The sequence below is a fragment of the Spinacia oleracea genome, chromosome 1, assembly GCF_020520425.1.
Source record: "Spinacia oleracea cultivar Varoflay chromosome 1, BTI_SOV_V1, whole genome shotgun sequence".
Classification (NCBI taxonomy): Eukaryota; Viridiplantae; Streptophyta; class Magnoliopsida; order Caryophyllales; family Amaranthaceae; genus Spinacia; species Spinacia oleracea.
This window is the reverse complement of record NC_079487.1, coordinates 92,724,455-92,741,187: the sequence shown is the minus strand read 5'-3', so window position 1 is coordinate 92,741,187 and position 16,733 is coordinate 92,724,455. Positions and strand designations below refer to the sequence as shown.

Genomic DNA, 16,733 nt, shown 5'->3' with positions numbered 1-16,733 from the left:
ATTATTAATTATTAATTATTAATTATTAATTATTAATTATTAATTATTAATTATTAATTATTAATTATTAATTATTAATTATTAATTATTAATTATTAATTATTAATTATTAATTATTAATTATTATTATTAATTATTAATTATTAATTATTAATTATTAATTATTAATTATTAATTATTAATTATTAATTATTAATTATTAATTATTAATTATTAATTATTAATTATTAATTATTAATTAATTATTAATTATTAATTATTAATTATTAATTATTAATTATTAATTATTAATTATTAATTATTAATTATTAATTATTAATTATTAATTATTAATTATTAATTATTATTAATTATTAATTATTAATTATAATTATTAATTATTAATTATTAATTATTAATTATTAATTATTAATTATTAATTATTAATTATTAATTATTAATTATTAATTATTAATTATTAATTATTAATTATTAATTATTAATTATTAATTATTAATTATTAATTATTAATTATTAATTACTCCCTCCATTTCTAAATGTTGTATCCATTTGGAATCTTGGGGGGTTTTTAAGAAAAATAGAATCTTGGTTTGTATGGGTATAAGTGTAATGATTGGGTGTAAGAGAAATGATTGTGTGTAAGAATGTGTAAGAGATTCTTTTTTAAAGATTAAAGTAAGGAGAGAGAAAATATTAAAGAATTATGGGAAAGGGGATATTTTCATTTAATTAATCAAAAATCAGAAAAAATCTGATTGAAGTGGGGACCAAAGTACATGAGGTGGATTTATTTCATCCAATGAGATTACAGCAACAGAAAAAAACGGAGGGAAAACTTCCCAAATTGGGAAAGTCCACTTCCCTTTTTACACTTCCCTCCAAAAACAGAAATTTACCAAAAAGTTTTCCCTCCAAACTTTTTCCCTCCAAACTTTATACATTTACCACCCTTTATAAATAGGGGACAATTTCTACCCAAAAACCCTCATAAATTCCAACTGTTTTAATATCAGTTACAACAACAAAAAACCAAAGGCAATAAATGCACTACAATTAATCAGCAAGGGGACATTAATGGCTTCAGATCAAGAGGAGGACGAGTTCCTCGGTTTTTCCGATGATGAAGGAGACGGGACGAACTCTGATTCAGATTATGATGATGATGAAGCAACCCAAAATGCTGTAAGTGAAGTAAATGCTCATCAAATAGGGGACTTTGAGCAAAATCAACAATTGCCAGATCTGAATGAAGTGGGACAAGAATATGCACAAGAATGTGAAGTGGGACCACAGCATACATCAGGTATATCAGATAACCACTCAGTTCCATTTTTGTTTGATTTGAACATGCCAACACAACAAGAGTTCCCACCATCTCCAATTCATCAAACAGAAACAGAGCAAAATCATCATAAGCCTAGAACCCCAAGGATTAACAACGAATTAAGGTTGGAAATCTTGTTGTTCCTTCTCTTAAGAAAAGAAAAGCATTCAGATGAACTCATTCATGGGACAAATAGGCAGGCTGTTATAAAGTTTGGTTACACAAGGAAGACAATTAGACTAATATGGCAGAGAGCATTGGCACATAAGGCAGCCATGGATTCGTATTTCTATGATAGCAAATATCACAACTGTGGGAGAAAGAGAATTCAAGTAACATATGAGTCTATAGCCTCCATAGCCATGGGGGATAGAACAACCATTATTGATCTAGCAAGGATGCTCAATTTGAGTCCCACAACAGTTTGGAGAATGGTGAAAAGAAAACAGATAAAACCACATTCAAGTCCATTGAATCCAGGCATTTCAGAAGAATGCAAGATGGCAAGGATGAAGTGGGTACTTGGTCTCTTAATGGACTACTCAATACCAAATGATCCCACATATTACAGCATGTATGATTTCATTCACATCGATGAGAAATGGTTCTATCTTACACAAAAAAGTCAAAGAGTTTATTTAGCAAACAATGAACCATTTCCACACAGGAAGGGAAAATCAAGAACTAAGATTCCAAAGTTCATGTTTATGGCAGCAGTAGCAAGGCCAAGGTGGGGACAAGATGGGCAGTGTGAGTGGGATGGGAAACTTGGTATATTTCCATTCACAGATGCAGTGGCAGCAAAGAGAACATCCAAAAATAGAGTCAAGGGGACAATTGAGACTAAACCAATCAAGTCAGTTAATCAGATTGCAACTAGGGCCATGCTAATCAACTACCTAATCCCAGCAATTAAAGAGAAATGGCCACCACATGAGGGGGAAAGGGTGATATACATCATTCAAGACAATGCAAAGGCACACATTTTGCAAAATGATCAAGAATGGCAGCAACATTACAAGCAAGATGGCTTCACATTGATATTGACTCAGCAGCCAGCAAACAGTCCAGATTGTAACATATTAGACTTGGGGTTCTTTAGGTCAATTCAATCACTAATGCACAAAAAGATGCCTAAAACAGTTGAAGATTTAAGTGGTGCTGTGACTGAGGCATATAATGAACTGCATGCAAAGACTCTATCTAATGTGTGGATGTCACTTCAATATGTTGGAAATGAAATTTTGAAACACAAGGGGGACAATGACTACCAACTCCCACACAACAAGAAAAAGATTTTAGAAGATGAGGGGAATCTGCCAGAACAAGTTAAGGCCCCAAGGTGGGCTGTGAATGAATGCAAACAACTTGTTGATGAATGGAGAGCAAATCAGTGAAGTATAGAGCAAGAACGAGAGATTACTTTTTGTGTTTTGGGAACATGTTTTAAAAATTACAAGAGCAAACAAAATGTCACTTTTGTAAGCTTGAATGAAAGCATCACATGTATTTAAAACATTTTGGAAGCAACATATCAACTGGAAGAATGAATGAATCAATTTGTTGTTGTTAATCTTTAGTTTTTGTTCATCATACTCACATATTTGTAGTTATTCATGTACATTGCATATTAACATATGATTTCAGGATTATTCAAAATCATAAGGGAACATGTACATTGCATATTAACATATGATTTCAGGATAAGTCAAAATCATAAGGCAACAATGCACCAATTTAATGAGTCAGCCATTCCTTAAACCATTAAGGGGACAACTTTATGTTTTCAAGGCAACACATGAATTCATTTTCAAGCCAAGGCAAAGCATGGGGACATGTTGTTCTCAGTTTGTATGTGTTCATCATCATTGAATCCTAAACTTTAATATCCTCCTCCCAAATGGAGTGAATGACTAACACAAACAGAAATGGGAAAGAAAAGTCACTCCATTTGACAGAGGATACTAAAAGTGTAGGAAACTCAGGACATGCAAAATCACAACTCTAAACACATCAGCTTCAAAATGGAAAGAATGAATATCACATCATTTTCAGATGGAATTTATTCCCATTTTGAAACCGATGCGTCAAAAGATGTAATATTCGAGTTACTAAATCATTTCATCATTGAACAACTCAAAAAAACAAGGCCATGAGCAAGGCAGCAAAGGCAAGGTATTTACTTACAACATACTTAGAAAGTCATATGCAAAATCACTTCTCTAAACACATCGGCATCTAAATGGAAAGAATGAATATCACATCATTTTCAGATGGAAAATCTTACCACCTAGATACCGATGCGTCAACAAAAGTAAAATTCGATATGCTTAAACCAATTCATCATTGAACAAAGCATGAAGAAGAAGGCATCAAGTACATAGAAGCAAGTACACACAACCATCTCAGAATGTCCCCAAGCATCCCTCACACAAACCCCATCCACCAACACTTAGCTCCTGAGAAGCATTATTCATGCTAATGGCGCATGAGTGTTAATGGAATATAGGGTTTGAGTGTCAGCAAATGAAGACTCATCATAGATGACTCAAAACAAATAACAAGGCAGCAATGGACAAGGCACAACAATCTCAGATAGGTTGATTTACAGCATATATGTAGTATGTTTCCAAATTTTAACAATGACCAAACTCACACATGGGACATTAGCAAACATTAGGGTTCCAATCTCAGAGTTGTTGAATAGCATCATTGATCTATTGTATCAATATTTTCCCAACTTTAACATCCTTTTGCCGAACGGAATGATTGATATTCACTACTGATCATGTGAAATGACAATCACTCCATTCGACAAAAGGAGTTAAAGGACAAGTATTGAAACATAAATCTCAGGATATCAACCTTTAACATCATTGATTATCATTAACACCACAATCAAACATGTTGTTTAAGTGTCATGGTGGTCCTTCCAAAGGGAATTGACAAATTGTGAACTATCGCATTGGATATTTAAAAATAAGTCAATCCCCTTTGAAGGACCACCTAACTAACAAAAGTAAAACATGCATGACATCAGAATTCATCTCAGATGTCCCCAAGCATCATTGAAACAAATTCAACCTACACACACTTAGCGCCTGAGAAGCATCATCACTGATACTAATGGCAGCACGAGTGAGTGTAGGTAACTTGAATTGTTTCTCAGCATATGAAAGACTCATCATCGATGTAACTTGAAAAAACACATCAGCATATGAAAGACTCTGCATATGAAAGACTCATCATCATGTTAAATTTGGTCTCAGATGTCCCCAAGCTTCATTGAACCACACCATGTTCACAAACCATTAGCACACAAAAGCCTCATACAGCCTACGGCTGGATGCTAATGGCGCACTGTGGTTTATGAAACATGGATAGTTTCTCAGCACTGAAAGACTCATCATAGACCTCATTCAAACCCTAACATCACAGACCAAGCATTCAGGAAAGACAAACAATAAGAGGGGACTTTAATGAAACTGTTTTTTTCCAATCACATGTTAAAATTTTATTCATAAACCCATCCCATATGCTTTCACCCCTCTCAAGGCAACACTAATCAACCAGCAAACATATGACAGTTTCAACAGGCAACATTATTAAATCAGCAAGCACACAAGGCAACATTCATCAATCAACAAGGCAACATTCATCAATCAACAAGGCAACATTCATCAATCAACAAGGCAACATGTTTCAAGCAACAAGGCAATAATAGAGGACATGAATACACTCCAAACCCTATCACATCATCAACAAAACAACAACACCCCTTGCCAACAACAGATCACAGTTGTTGGCTACTCCACCTTATGTCTCCACAGCTAACCAGCAATCCAAATATAATTAAAAGAGGGTTTATAGAAGACACACTTATCTCTAAGCATCATCAACACCCTTAGGTGGCTTTTTTTTTATTTCATCTTCCTTCACGTTTGGGGACGTAACCGAACATTGCCCATCAGAAACCTCTGGACCAGCAGTTGTGTTCTCACACTCACCCACATAGTATAGGTCGAATGAATCAGAGTGATTGGGTTCCTTGCAATAAAGAGGGGACATAAAATATGTTTAATATATTTCACATCAACTTAACAAGATCAAAGAACAACATCATCAAAGTAATCATGGAATTGAACATCCAAATCAACCAAAACAGACCAACATTCATGGTATTCAACATGCAATTTAAATAAACTCATAAAAATCGAGAAAAATCAAGGGATCTCTAACATGCAATTCATGAACTTCATCATTTAACCAAAAAAATCAAGGGATCTCTGACATGCAATTCGAAAATTTATCATTTAACAAAATAAATCAAGGGATCTCTTACATGCAATTAGAAAACTTCATCATTTAACAAAAATTATCAACGAATCTCTGACATGCAATTCGAAAACTTCATCATTTAACACAAAAATCAAACATTTATGGGACATGCATGATCACAAAAAATGAACCAATGTTAAATCTAAAACAATTCACAAAAATCATCAACAAATGAAAAAAAATCATTAAAATTCACAAAAAATCTCAAAAAATCAGAACATGCAGAGTAACCCTAATTTTATTAGAAAACCTACGTTTCAACCAAAAATCACAGATTTTCTCCAAGAAACACAAAAAATCCCAAAAACAGAGTAAACCCTAATTAACTCGAAAAATCAGGAAAAAAACCCAAAAATAAGGAAATATACCTCATCAGATTCGTCTCCTCCAAAGAATCTCAGATCTGCTGGTGTGGGGACTCGATCGTCGTATTTAAACTCCACCTCTTCACCAGGCTCCACTTCCATTTTCTCAAACCAAGCTTTGAGATAATTTCGGGTACTCGTGTTCTCCTTCTGGGCCAACCTCAAATTATTCAGATACTCGCCAGAATACGAGTGCTCGTTGTTGGGACAAATGCATTTCGAGCCCCAATCACAGTTTGAGTCAGGAATTCGTTGCCCAGAAGTACCAACCGAATAAGTCGGAAGATATTTGGAGGAAGAGGATCCCATTAAGAAATTAATAAAACCCTAATAAAACTCCGATTTTATCCCCAAAAAAATTTCACCAGAGAATCGATTACCAACCGGGATTTGGGACGACAAAGGGGACAAAACTAGAGGGGATCTCACCGGAATGTCGTTCCGGTTAAAGTTTGAGAACAATTTTGAGCGAAAACCCCAAAGATCTGAGAGATCTCACCAAAAAAAACGAAGAACAGGGGCGGAGAAGGTTAGGGTTTTTAGAGAAACAGAGAGATTTCTTGAGGAGAGAGAGGGAGACAGGAGGAGAGAGGGATCCGAAGAGAATGAGGAGAGAGAGGGTGAGAGGGACGGGTTATAAGGAGAGAGAGGTGAGAGTGACGTTAGGGTTTTATTAATTTAATAAGGGAGGTGGGTGGGTTAAATGAATAAAATATTATGGGTGGGGAAAATTAGGTGGGAATATGGGTAGATTCTTTAGGTTTTTTGGTTATTAGATTGAAATATAAGGGTATTTTAGGAAAAAAAGTATGTCCAAAAATGGAAAGATTCTAAGTGGATACAACATTATGAAACGACTAAAAAGGAAACGGATACAACAAAAAGAAACGGAGGGAGTATTAATTATTAATTATTAATTATTAATTATTAATTATTAATTATTAATTATTAATTATTAATTATTAATTATTAATTATTAATTATTAATTATTAATTATTAATTATTAATTATTAATTATTATTAATTATTAATTATTAATTATTATTAATTATTAATAATTATTAATAATTATTAATTATTAATTATTAATTATTAATTATTAGTTATTAGTTAATTAGTAAAAAACAAGGACAAAAAAGTAATTTAGATAGTGAAAAGCCAAAAGCCAACTCCAAAAAGCTAGTGTTACTAGCTTTTCATTTTTGGCGGAAAAACTGGCTTTTCAGCAAGCTAAAAAGCCAGTTACCAAACATATTTTTTGGCTGTTTGACCAGATTAAAAAGCCAACAGCCAAAAGCCAACCAAAAAGCCAGTAAAAAGCCATTTGCCAAACAAGGCCATTATAATAATACCCCACTATCAACTACTACCTATTAAAATAAATAAGTCAATTCAAGTCCCTTAAACTCTGTGCCGGTCAAACCGGGTCGAATATTCCGGGACGGAGAGAGTATATTCCAGTTGGGGAGCTTGAATGGTTTGAGCCCCTAGAATCTACGAAGATCCATTTTGGCCTTTCCCAGAATTTGAAAGTAGAATAGATCATGAAATTCTCGTATTCCATGTATGAGTATCAGGTATATAAACAAGTATTTTACACGTCAAGGTTCAAAATTTCATACACTAAAGACTTTATATATCTACAAGTACAACTGACATTTTTTCATTCACCAAACGAGAAAAAAAAAAAAAAAACAAAAACAAATGTCCATAACCATAGTATGGTAGAAACATAAGTTATACTACAGTTTAAAAGCAAGGTGTAATGTCGCCTAATAAAACTCTGTATAGTTAACACGATGAAGAACATGGATTGATATGCCTAACGAACAGAAATTAAATATCTGAAAAAGTGAACAAAACTGTAAAAGAAATTACCGATAACATGCCAAGTTGCTAACTGATCCATTCCCAAGTCCTCTTTACCTATGGTCAAGTGCAACAGCTTCAGCTTTTTCCAGAATATTTGATAGAACCCAATGGTACCAAAACTCCTCCGGGGATAAACCGTTTTCCAAACCAATTGCTTTTAATCACTTTCTCATTTCCGATTTAAAATTCTAGAGAAGAACAAGCTGAAAATTACAACAGAGAGATAATAACGAGTACCATCAGTAAACCAGCTGCATAAGCTCTTTTCTCATACTGATCTACAGAAAATGAGGTTTTGTGACATCATATTTAGCTGAAATTCCATGCAAATGTTTCAGATTCATCCCAAAAAAAGTAAAGGGGTAAATAGCCAAACTACGAATCATAGCCGATAAATCAGCAAATAATTATTAACTGTATGACTTTCTTTTCTTCTTTTAGGTTCTGCTCTGAAATGCAGGTGACAGCCTTTGTAAATGAGCATTGTTTCAGATTTCAATATCCTAATTCAAGCCAACTGGATACTTCTTAACTCTCTCTCTCCCCAGCCCCCGATATTAGAGAACAACTGCAACACTAATTAAACAGCGATACCAATCTCATATACTCTCGCCTTTTGCAAACAATAGTCACAGACTATCAGTCTATGTTGTTGTATTATCCATATGAAAATTCAGTTTCATATTTCTTTTCCAAAACATATAATCCAGTCAAGTAAGGATAACTATCAGCATGGGATTTCCTCATCTCTGCAAACACCACTGTGGCTCTTTGTGCCACTCACTAATCACTATGCAATTTCAGCCTATTTCAACACCCTGAGAAAATTCACCCTCAGGTAAATGTTCAATCTCTCTCATCACACTGTAAAGCAAATTAAGTTCTTCTAATATCGCTTCATGACTTGGATGAGCCTTTTCATTAGCCAAGAATGTGTGCACATCTCCTGTCACCTCTATCCAACTGCAACCTGGCTCTTTTTTCACCTTATTTCCCTTCATTTCCTTCCTCATTCTAGAAACCTCATCCCACATCCCTGCATTAGCATATATATTTGTGAGGAGAATATATACAGAGGAATCCTCAGGATCCAATTGGAAGATGGAATTCGCAGCCTTTTCTGCAATTTCCACATTTCCAAACATCTTGCAAACACTAAGTAAGGTTCTCCAAATAACATCATCTGCCTCAAATGGCATAGCTTCAATAAGCTCTAAAGCCTTTCCAACCTGCCCTGACTTCCCTGTCATATCCACCATGCATGAATAATGCTCCAGTTGAGGATCAAGACCATAGCTGTGCATTGAGCAAAAGTGATCCCAACCTTTTTCAACAAGCCCCATATGACCGCAAGCTCGGAGAACTGCGATAAAAGTTGCATGGTTTGGCTTTATTTTCTCTCTCTTCATATCTTCAAAGACTTTAAGAGATTCTTCCCCAAAACCATGATAAGCATAGCCACATATCATTGCATTCCATGTCACGAAATCTCGTTCTACAGCTCTTTCAAACATAAGCTGAGAGTCTTGCATATTACCACATTTTGAATACATATCAACGAGAGTGCTCACAATGTAAACATCTCCTTGCAATTTATGCTTGATAATTTGACCATGAATTTGCTTCCCGAGTCCTACAGTGGCCAGGTTAGCACAGGTGTCTAGAACTGTTGCATAGGTAAAATTATCGGGTTCAATGCCCATTCCCAACATCAATGAGAAAATTCTCAGGGCTTCATCATTCTGATTTTGCTGTAAACAACCTGAGATAATTGCATTCCAAGAAACAATGTTTTGTTTCTCCAGTCTATTATGAAGCTTCATAGCCTCATCAATCATCCCATACTTGCAGTACATATCCACTAAAGTACTTCCCACAAAAGGGTCGAGGCCCAATCCAGATTTGATAACTCTGCTATGGATTTCCATACCACATTTTGAAGTCTGTTTTCCTGAAGAAGCTTTCAAAACACTTCCGTAAGTGAACTCATCGGGCTCCATCCCACAAGCCAGCATTGCAGCAAACAGGCGTAGAGTTTCATCTTCCAGTCTATTCTGCTCATAAGCTGCAATTATAGCATTCCAAGATACAGCATCCCTCCTAATCATCTCATTAAATACACCTTCTGCTCCAACAACATCTCCACATTTTCCATACATATCCAAAATTGCATTTGTTACACAAACATTAGACCGTAAGTTGCTCTTCATAACTAAACCATGTAGTTGACAGCCTGCTAATAGTTGTTTGGCCACAGCGCAGGCACTAAAAGCACCTGACAGAGTAACTTCATCGAAGCCTATGCCAGATATAATCAGATGTCGAAACAACTTTAATGCTTCGGGACCTTGATTATTTTGCACATAACCAACCAACATAGCGTTATAAGACTGCACACTATGCTTCGGCATAGAGTTAAATACCTTCCTAGAATCTACTAAACTCTGACTTTTCGCATACATATCCAAAGTAGAGGTTGCGACAATAATGTCAGTACCATAGTTGGTCTTTAAAGCATGAGCATGTAGTTGACGCCCTAATCCAAGTGCGGATAACCCTGCACATGACCTAAAGATACTTGCATATGTAGATTGGCTAACACCCTCTCCTTGTCTCTGCATCTCCTTAAACAATTCCAAACCATCAATAAACTGATGATTCTGAACAAAACCAGCAATAACAGCACTCCAACAAACCCAATTCTTTTCAGGCATTTCATAAAAGAACCTCAATGACTCGTCCAGATACTTGCATTTTGCATACATGTCAACCAAAGCACTTCCTGTCACCATATCTCTATCAAATCCCGCTTTCACTGCAAGCCCGTGCATTAGTATACCAAGTATATAGTCCTCCAAAAATGAACAACATTTTAGCACCACAGCTAATGTAGTGTGATCAAAGCACACGCCTTCTTTAACAATCTGCAAGAATATGTTTACACATTTCTGATGATTCCCACTCTGCAAATAACTCGAAATCAAGGTATTCCACGACACTACATCTCTCTCCGGCATCAAATCAAATAAAACCTGCGCAACTTCCATCTTACCTGCCCCGGAATAACCAAAAATCATGGAGTTCCAAGAAACTGTATCTCGTTGATGCATTTTGTCGAACACCTTCCGTGCATACTCTAACCGCCAACATTTTAAATACATTTGAATCAAACAATTGGTAACAAAGATTGTGGGTTCGAACCCAGAAATTACCATCTGACAATGTGCTTGTTTTCCCGGATTTAGAGCTCTTTGATGAGTACATTCTTGGAAAATGTGCGAAAAAGTTCTCTTCTTGGTTGTTGTTGTTGCTGCTGCTGCTGATTGTTTCAGTTCAACTGTGGAAAATCCATTGATAAACGATAATCGCATAGGAGATAACGAGAAAACAACAATGGATTTTCTGATGCATAATTTGGGGATAATTGGCGCCATAAGGAGTTGAAAGTCATTGTCTTTCCAGTTTGATGGTCGTTATTTTGGCAGTTGAGTTCTCCTTTTGTTGCGTTAAGGCTTTAAACATGTTTCTGAAGTCCTAACCTTTTTGTTATCCTTCCACTAGGCTCTTTAACGCTGCTAATAAGCAATAGCTATCAGGGTCAAAATTTGTTCCATTTATATTAAACTAGTATTGATGTCCGTGTGATACACGGGTTTGTCAATTTTCGTATATATTTGTCTTATCATATCATCGTATACAAATACTCGCTCTGTCCCATATTAGTTGTTACACTTTCTTTTTTCGTCCGTCCCAGATTAGTTATCACACTTCTAAATTAGGAATGACCCCACAATTATTATATTGTCTCTCTCTTACCACTAATTTTTTTTTTTTTTCCCCACACACCCTCTCTCATTCAATTAAAAAAATACTCTACTAACTCCTATCACATCTACTTTTTCAATAAAATAATAATTGATAACCAAACAACCACTTATCACCTAAAACTTTGTGCAAAGGTAAGTGTAACAACTAATCTGGGACGGAGAGAGTAGTTTTTTTATAACTTATACGTTTAATTGAAAGTTAAAATAGGTCCATTTTCAAATTGGAGTATAAATGTGTTCTTAATATTTAAAATGTTTATGCATAAGGCACTCATAGAAAAACCGAATTATAAAATGGTTAGTTCAATAATGGTAAAACTCGAGTTAGTTATTCATGTGTTCCCTACAAAATTATTACAGTACATATACTTTGTATAAGTATTGGGGGCTTAAGTTGTTTAAACTTTAAACATTAAAATTTAAAATAGTTTAAACTAAGATAAATTAGATAAAAATTTGCAAAAAGGAATATCTACTACATACAACATTCAATTACGAATGATGGTATTATTAGATATGCTAAAAGTTACAACATTCAATCATGAAAGATGGTATTATAGTCAAGTGATTCAAAAAAGAAAGGAAGAAAAAATGGTTTAAAATTGTAATTGAGTTCAACAAAAGTAAAGTATGTAATTTTAAAAGATGTTATCATACGTATGTAATTGTATAGAATGAAGAATTGTATAGAATGATCACATAAACTCTATTACGAATATGCATATCTATGTAATTGTATAGAATGAACACTACTATGCGTATGTTGTTCTATCTATTTTTCTTCTTTGGCTTACGAATGATGGTATTATTAGATATGCTAAATGTTACAACATTCAATCATGAATGATGGTATTATAGTCAAGTGTGTAATTGAGTTCAACAAAAGTAAAGTATGTAATTTTAAAAGATGTTATCATACGTATGTAATTGTATAGAATGAAGAATTGTGTAGAATGATCACATAAGATCTATTACAAATACGCATATCTATGTAATTGTATAGAATGAAGAATGGTATAAAATGATCACTACTATGCGTATGTTGTTCTATCTATTTTTCTTCTTTGACTATTCTATCCACTCCCTGTGCTATTTTGCATTTGAGAAAATTCACTATTTGTAGTTCTATCTTATTTTTTTAAAAGGGGATAATTGTATCTTAGTACTTATTTTTCTTTTATATTCTTAGCAAATTTTATCTCTTATTATATCTATTTTATTTTAAAAATCTGAAATATATTATTATAGGTCATTATTCAATTTTAATCTGAATTAAATATTAAAATGTTGATCAATCCTCTTCCCCCGTTTATAATTTCTATTGTCATTATTCCCACTCAAAATAAAAACGTATTTCTAGGCTTAATTAATTAAGAACTTGTGTTTTATATTTTATAACACTACATTTGAGCTTTGAATATTGTCGGAATCATAAATATTGCCGAAATCGGAAATATTGTCAAAATCGAAAATATTGTCAAAATCGAAAATATTGTCGGAATCGGAAATATTGTCGGCAACGTAAATATTGTTCAAATCGGAAACATTTTCCGGAATCGGAAATATTTTCCGGAATCGAAAAACGAATCAGAAGCACGAAACGAGCGACGAGCCATCGTACGAACGATAGCCCATCGTTCGATGGGCCATGGAAGCAACGCCAATCAGTTGGACTTGCGCGCCAGCAAGCTAAGGCCAGCGCTGTTGGACCGAAGCTTAGGCTAGCACGCATGGCAGCTTGCGTGTCAAGCTTGTTTGTTACGCAAGCAGCTTGTGCACCAAGTTGTCGGTTGCCTTAAAATGGTTTATTTTTAGTTTTGGTATATTTGTGAAAATTTCCTAAAACTTAAAATAAAGATTTTGTGCATGTTTCCTAAAATCTAATGTTTCCTAAACTTTATTATTAAAGTTATGGAAACTTAGGGTTTTCTTATTTCCTATATATATATATGTGATCTATGATTATAATATACACATGAGTTTTCATATTTTGCCTATCACATTAAAAGTGAGATCCAAAATTAATAATACCTTAGATTAAATCCTAGTTGGTTTAACTTAAGGCGGATCCGAACGTGATGTGGAGTTTCTACGGAGGGACGACGTTTGGCGTTCTAACTTGTTCTTGTTCGGTTCGGGAGCAGCTAGGGAAGACACGCATCACAAAGTGTGTTCGCTAAATTGTGCTAAATGATTATGTGCATTTAATTTGGATTCTGGCATTTATGGTTTTTCCGCATGACATTGGATTGTTCATAACTTAACAAAAATTTGGCAGCAGAAGTCAAGAGTGGACTGGATTCAGCTCGGTGGTTCCAACACCAAGTACTTTCATGCTTTTATGAAGGAGAGAAGAAATATGAAGGCCATAAAGGTGTTATTGAGGGAAGATAGTAGTCGAGCTTGTTAACAAGATTAAATTAAAGAGGAAATATTGGGGTTCTATAGAAAGCTTATGTATACGACTTATAACACGGTTGCTCAGGGTATACAATGGTTGACAGAACTATTGTTGAGAAGGGGCCGTTGTTGCAATCTCATCATCAGGCTAGTTTACGCGCTCCAGTTTCAAGTTTGGAGGTTCAATAAGCGATTTTTGATATGGATAAGAGTAAAGCCCCGGGGATTGATGGGTTCACTGCTCACTTTTACCAAAGTATGTGGCACATCACTGGCAGTAGTATTATTGCAGTTGTTCAGGACTTCTTCACCTACTGTCAGATTCCAGCTCAGGTGAATCGTACCTTGGTCACTCTTGTTCCAAACTTGAAAATGCTATGCACGTGAGAGAGTTTAATCCCATTGCTTGTTGTGCCATTATTTATAAAATCATCTCTAAAGTGCTAGCTATTATGTTACAGAATATTTTTCCTAGTATTATTGATGGCAGTTAGTCATGTTTTGTTAAGGGTAGAGTTATTTCAGATAACATTATCCTTAGTCATGAATTGGTGAAGGGGTACAATAGAAAACACACTACTCCTAGATGTATGATCCAGATTGATCTCCAAAAGGCGTATGACTAAGTTGAGTGGCCTTTTGTAAAAATTTGCTTATCTTTCTTGGGTTTCCTGGAAAATTTATTGACTGGATTATGGAATGTTTGAGCTCTATTTCTTATATGTTTAACGTTAATGGTGAAGTCACGGAACCTTTGGGAGAGAAGAAAGGGATTAGACAAGGAGATCCTATTTCTCCATATTTGTTTGTTATCTGTATAGGGTACTTAAACATATGTCTTTCTTTATTGAAGGACAATGCTCTGTTTTAATATCATCCTCGATGTAAGAAACTAAACATCACTCATGCCTGCTTCGCGGAAGATTTGCTTTTATTCTCGAAAGGTAATGTGAGATATGTGAGGGAGCTTTATAAGGCTTTCCAATTGTTCTCTGCTCCTTCTGGTTTGAAGGCTAATCTGAACAAGAGTTCAGTTTATTTTGGTGGAGGTTGTTTAGAGGTGCAAAACCATATTCTTGAGGAGTTCCAATTTTTTATGAGTGTACTTCCCTTTTCAAATATCTGGGAGTACCTATTTCTACAAAGAAGCTATCAATACTGCAATATCAACCTTTGATCCTTAAAGTTCTTCAACGAATCAATTCTTGGATTGCAAACTGCTCAGTTACGATGGAAGGTTGCAATTGATTAAACATGTTCTGTTGAATATTCAGAGTTTTTGGAGCCAGGTATTTCTCATCCTTGAGAAGGTTCTTCATATTATTCAATCTGCTTGTCGTTGCTACCTTTGGGCTGGTGTTGCAGCTGTCACAAAAGGCTCTGGTTGCTTGGGATAAGCTATGTCTCCCTAAGGTGGATAGGGGGTTGAATATTACTTATTTAGTTGACTGGAATAAGGCATGTTTATGCAAATTATTATGAAATTTGCATAACAAAAAGAATAAGATACGGATAAAGTGGATTCATTATTATTATGTGAAAGGTCGAAATGTTTTGCAGATTGTCATACCAAAGCAGGCTTCTTGGATGGTGAAGAAAATTGTTGGAGCTTCACATTATCTTAATAATACTAGCCCTGCTAATATGAGTGTGTTTGATCTTGCTCGTTTTTCGACTAGGAAAACTTATAATTTGTTGCGAGGTAGTTTTAAGGATGTTAATTGGAAAAGGCTGATTTGTAATAACCCTTGCCCTCCGAAATATCTTTTTATTGGGTGGTTAGCGGTGCTGCGAAGGCTGGCAACTTGTGACAAGTTATTGAAGATTGGTGTCCAGTGTGATACTTTGTGTTTTTTATGTAAGCAAGAGCAAGAAGACATTGATCATTTGTTCTTCTCGTGCTCTTGGTCTACCGCTCTTTGGAGTAGAGTTTTAAATTGGATTGATTGTGATAAACATGCTGGTAGTTGGACGTCAGAGATTGTTTTTGTGTCTACCCATGTTGTTGGGAATGTGGCTAAACACCAGATTTATAGGATAGCTTTATTCACCTCTGTCTACTTTGTGTGGAGGGAGAGGAATCAACGACGATTTCAGAACATCGATGGTGATTTAGATCAAGTGTTTAAGGAGATGGTTTTGTTTAAAAAGCTCAGAAATGTTGGGAAAGAGTTGTAAGTTGTTTGGGGGTCTTAGCAAAAGGAGGCAATCCTAGATTGGTTATCTTTGCTAAGATTTTGCACCCCTCTTAGGTTGTTCGTTTTTTTTTCTGTTGCCGTTTAGCTTGTATTCTGTTTTTGATTGATCGAAATCAAATAGTTTCAACAACAACAACAAAAAAGCTCAAAAAAATAGAGCTAAATGTATACTAGATTATCGCAATTCAGATTATACACTCGGGTGCACAGTGCTCATTATGCACCCTGATGAACATTCATTAAGAATCTAATGAACATGGAGAATGATTTCATTACACACGTACTAGTGAAATATTTTAACTATTTATTCATTTGCTATATATTTTTTGGGTATGAACAATTTGTTATTTGTATTTAAACTATAGCTCATTTAAAACAAAGTGCACACTGCACAGTGAACAATATTAT

General features: G+C 34.7%; 2 protein-coding genes across 2 annotated transcripts; one reads left to right on the top strand and one right to left on the bottom strand.

Moving 5' to 3' along the window:
* Nucleotides 1-1,074: 1,074 nt before the first annotated feature.
* On the top strand, nucleotides 1,075-2,721 carry LOC110805814 (uncharacterized). The gene has a single exon (XM_022011426.2). The coding sequence runs from the start codon at nucleotides 1,075-1,077 to the stop codon at nucleotides 2,719-2,721; it is 1,647 nt and encodes a 548-aa protein (XP_021867118.1).
* Nucleotides 2,722-8,529: 5,808 nt separating this feature from the next.
* LOC110791305 (pentatricopeptide repeat-containing protein At3g02330, mitochondrial) lies at nucleotides 8,530-11,472 on the bottom strand. The gene has a single exon (XM_021996060.2). It carries the CDS (start codon nucleotides 11,332-11,334, stop codon nucleotides 8,701-8,703), a length of 2,634 nt encoding a protein of 877 aa, XP_021851752.2. The 5' UTR covers nucleotides 11,335-11,472; the 3' UTR covers nucleotides 8,530-8,700.
* Nucleotides 11,473-16,733: the final 5,261 nt, after the last annotated feature.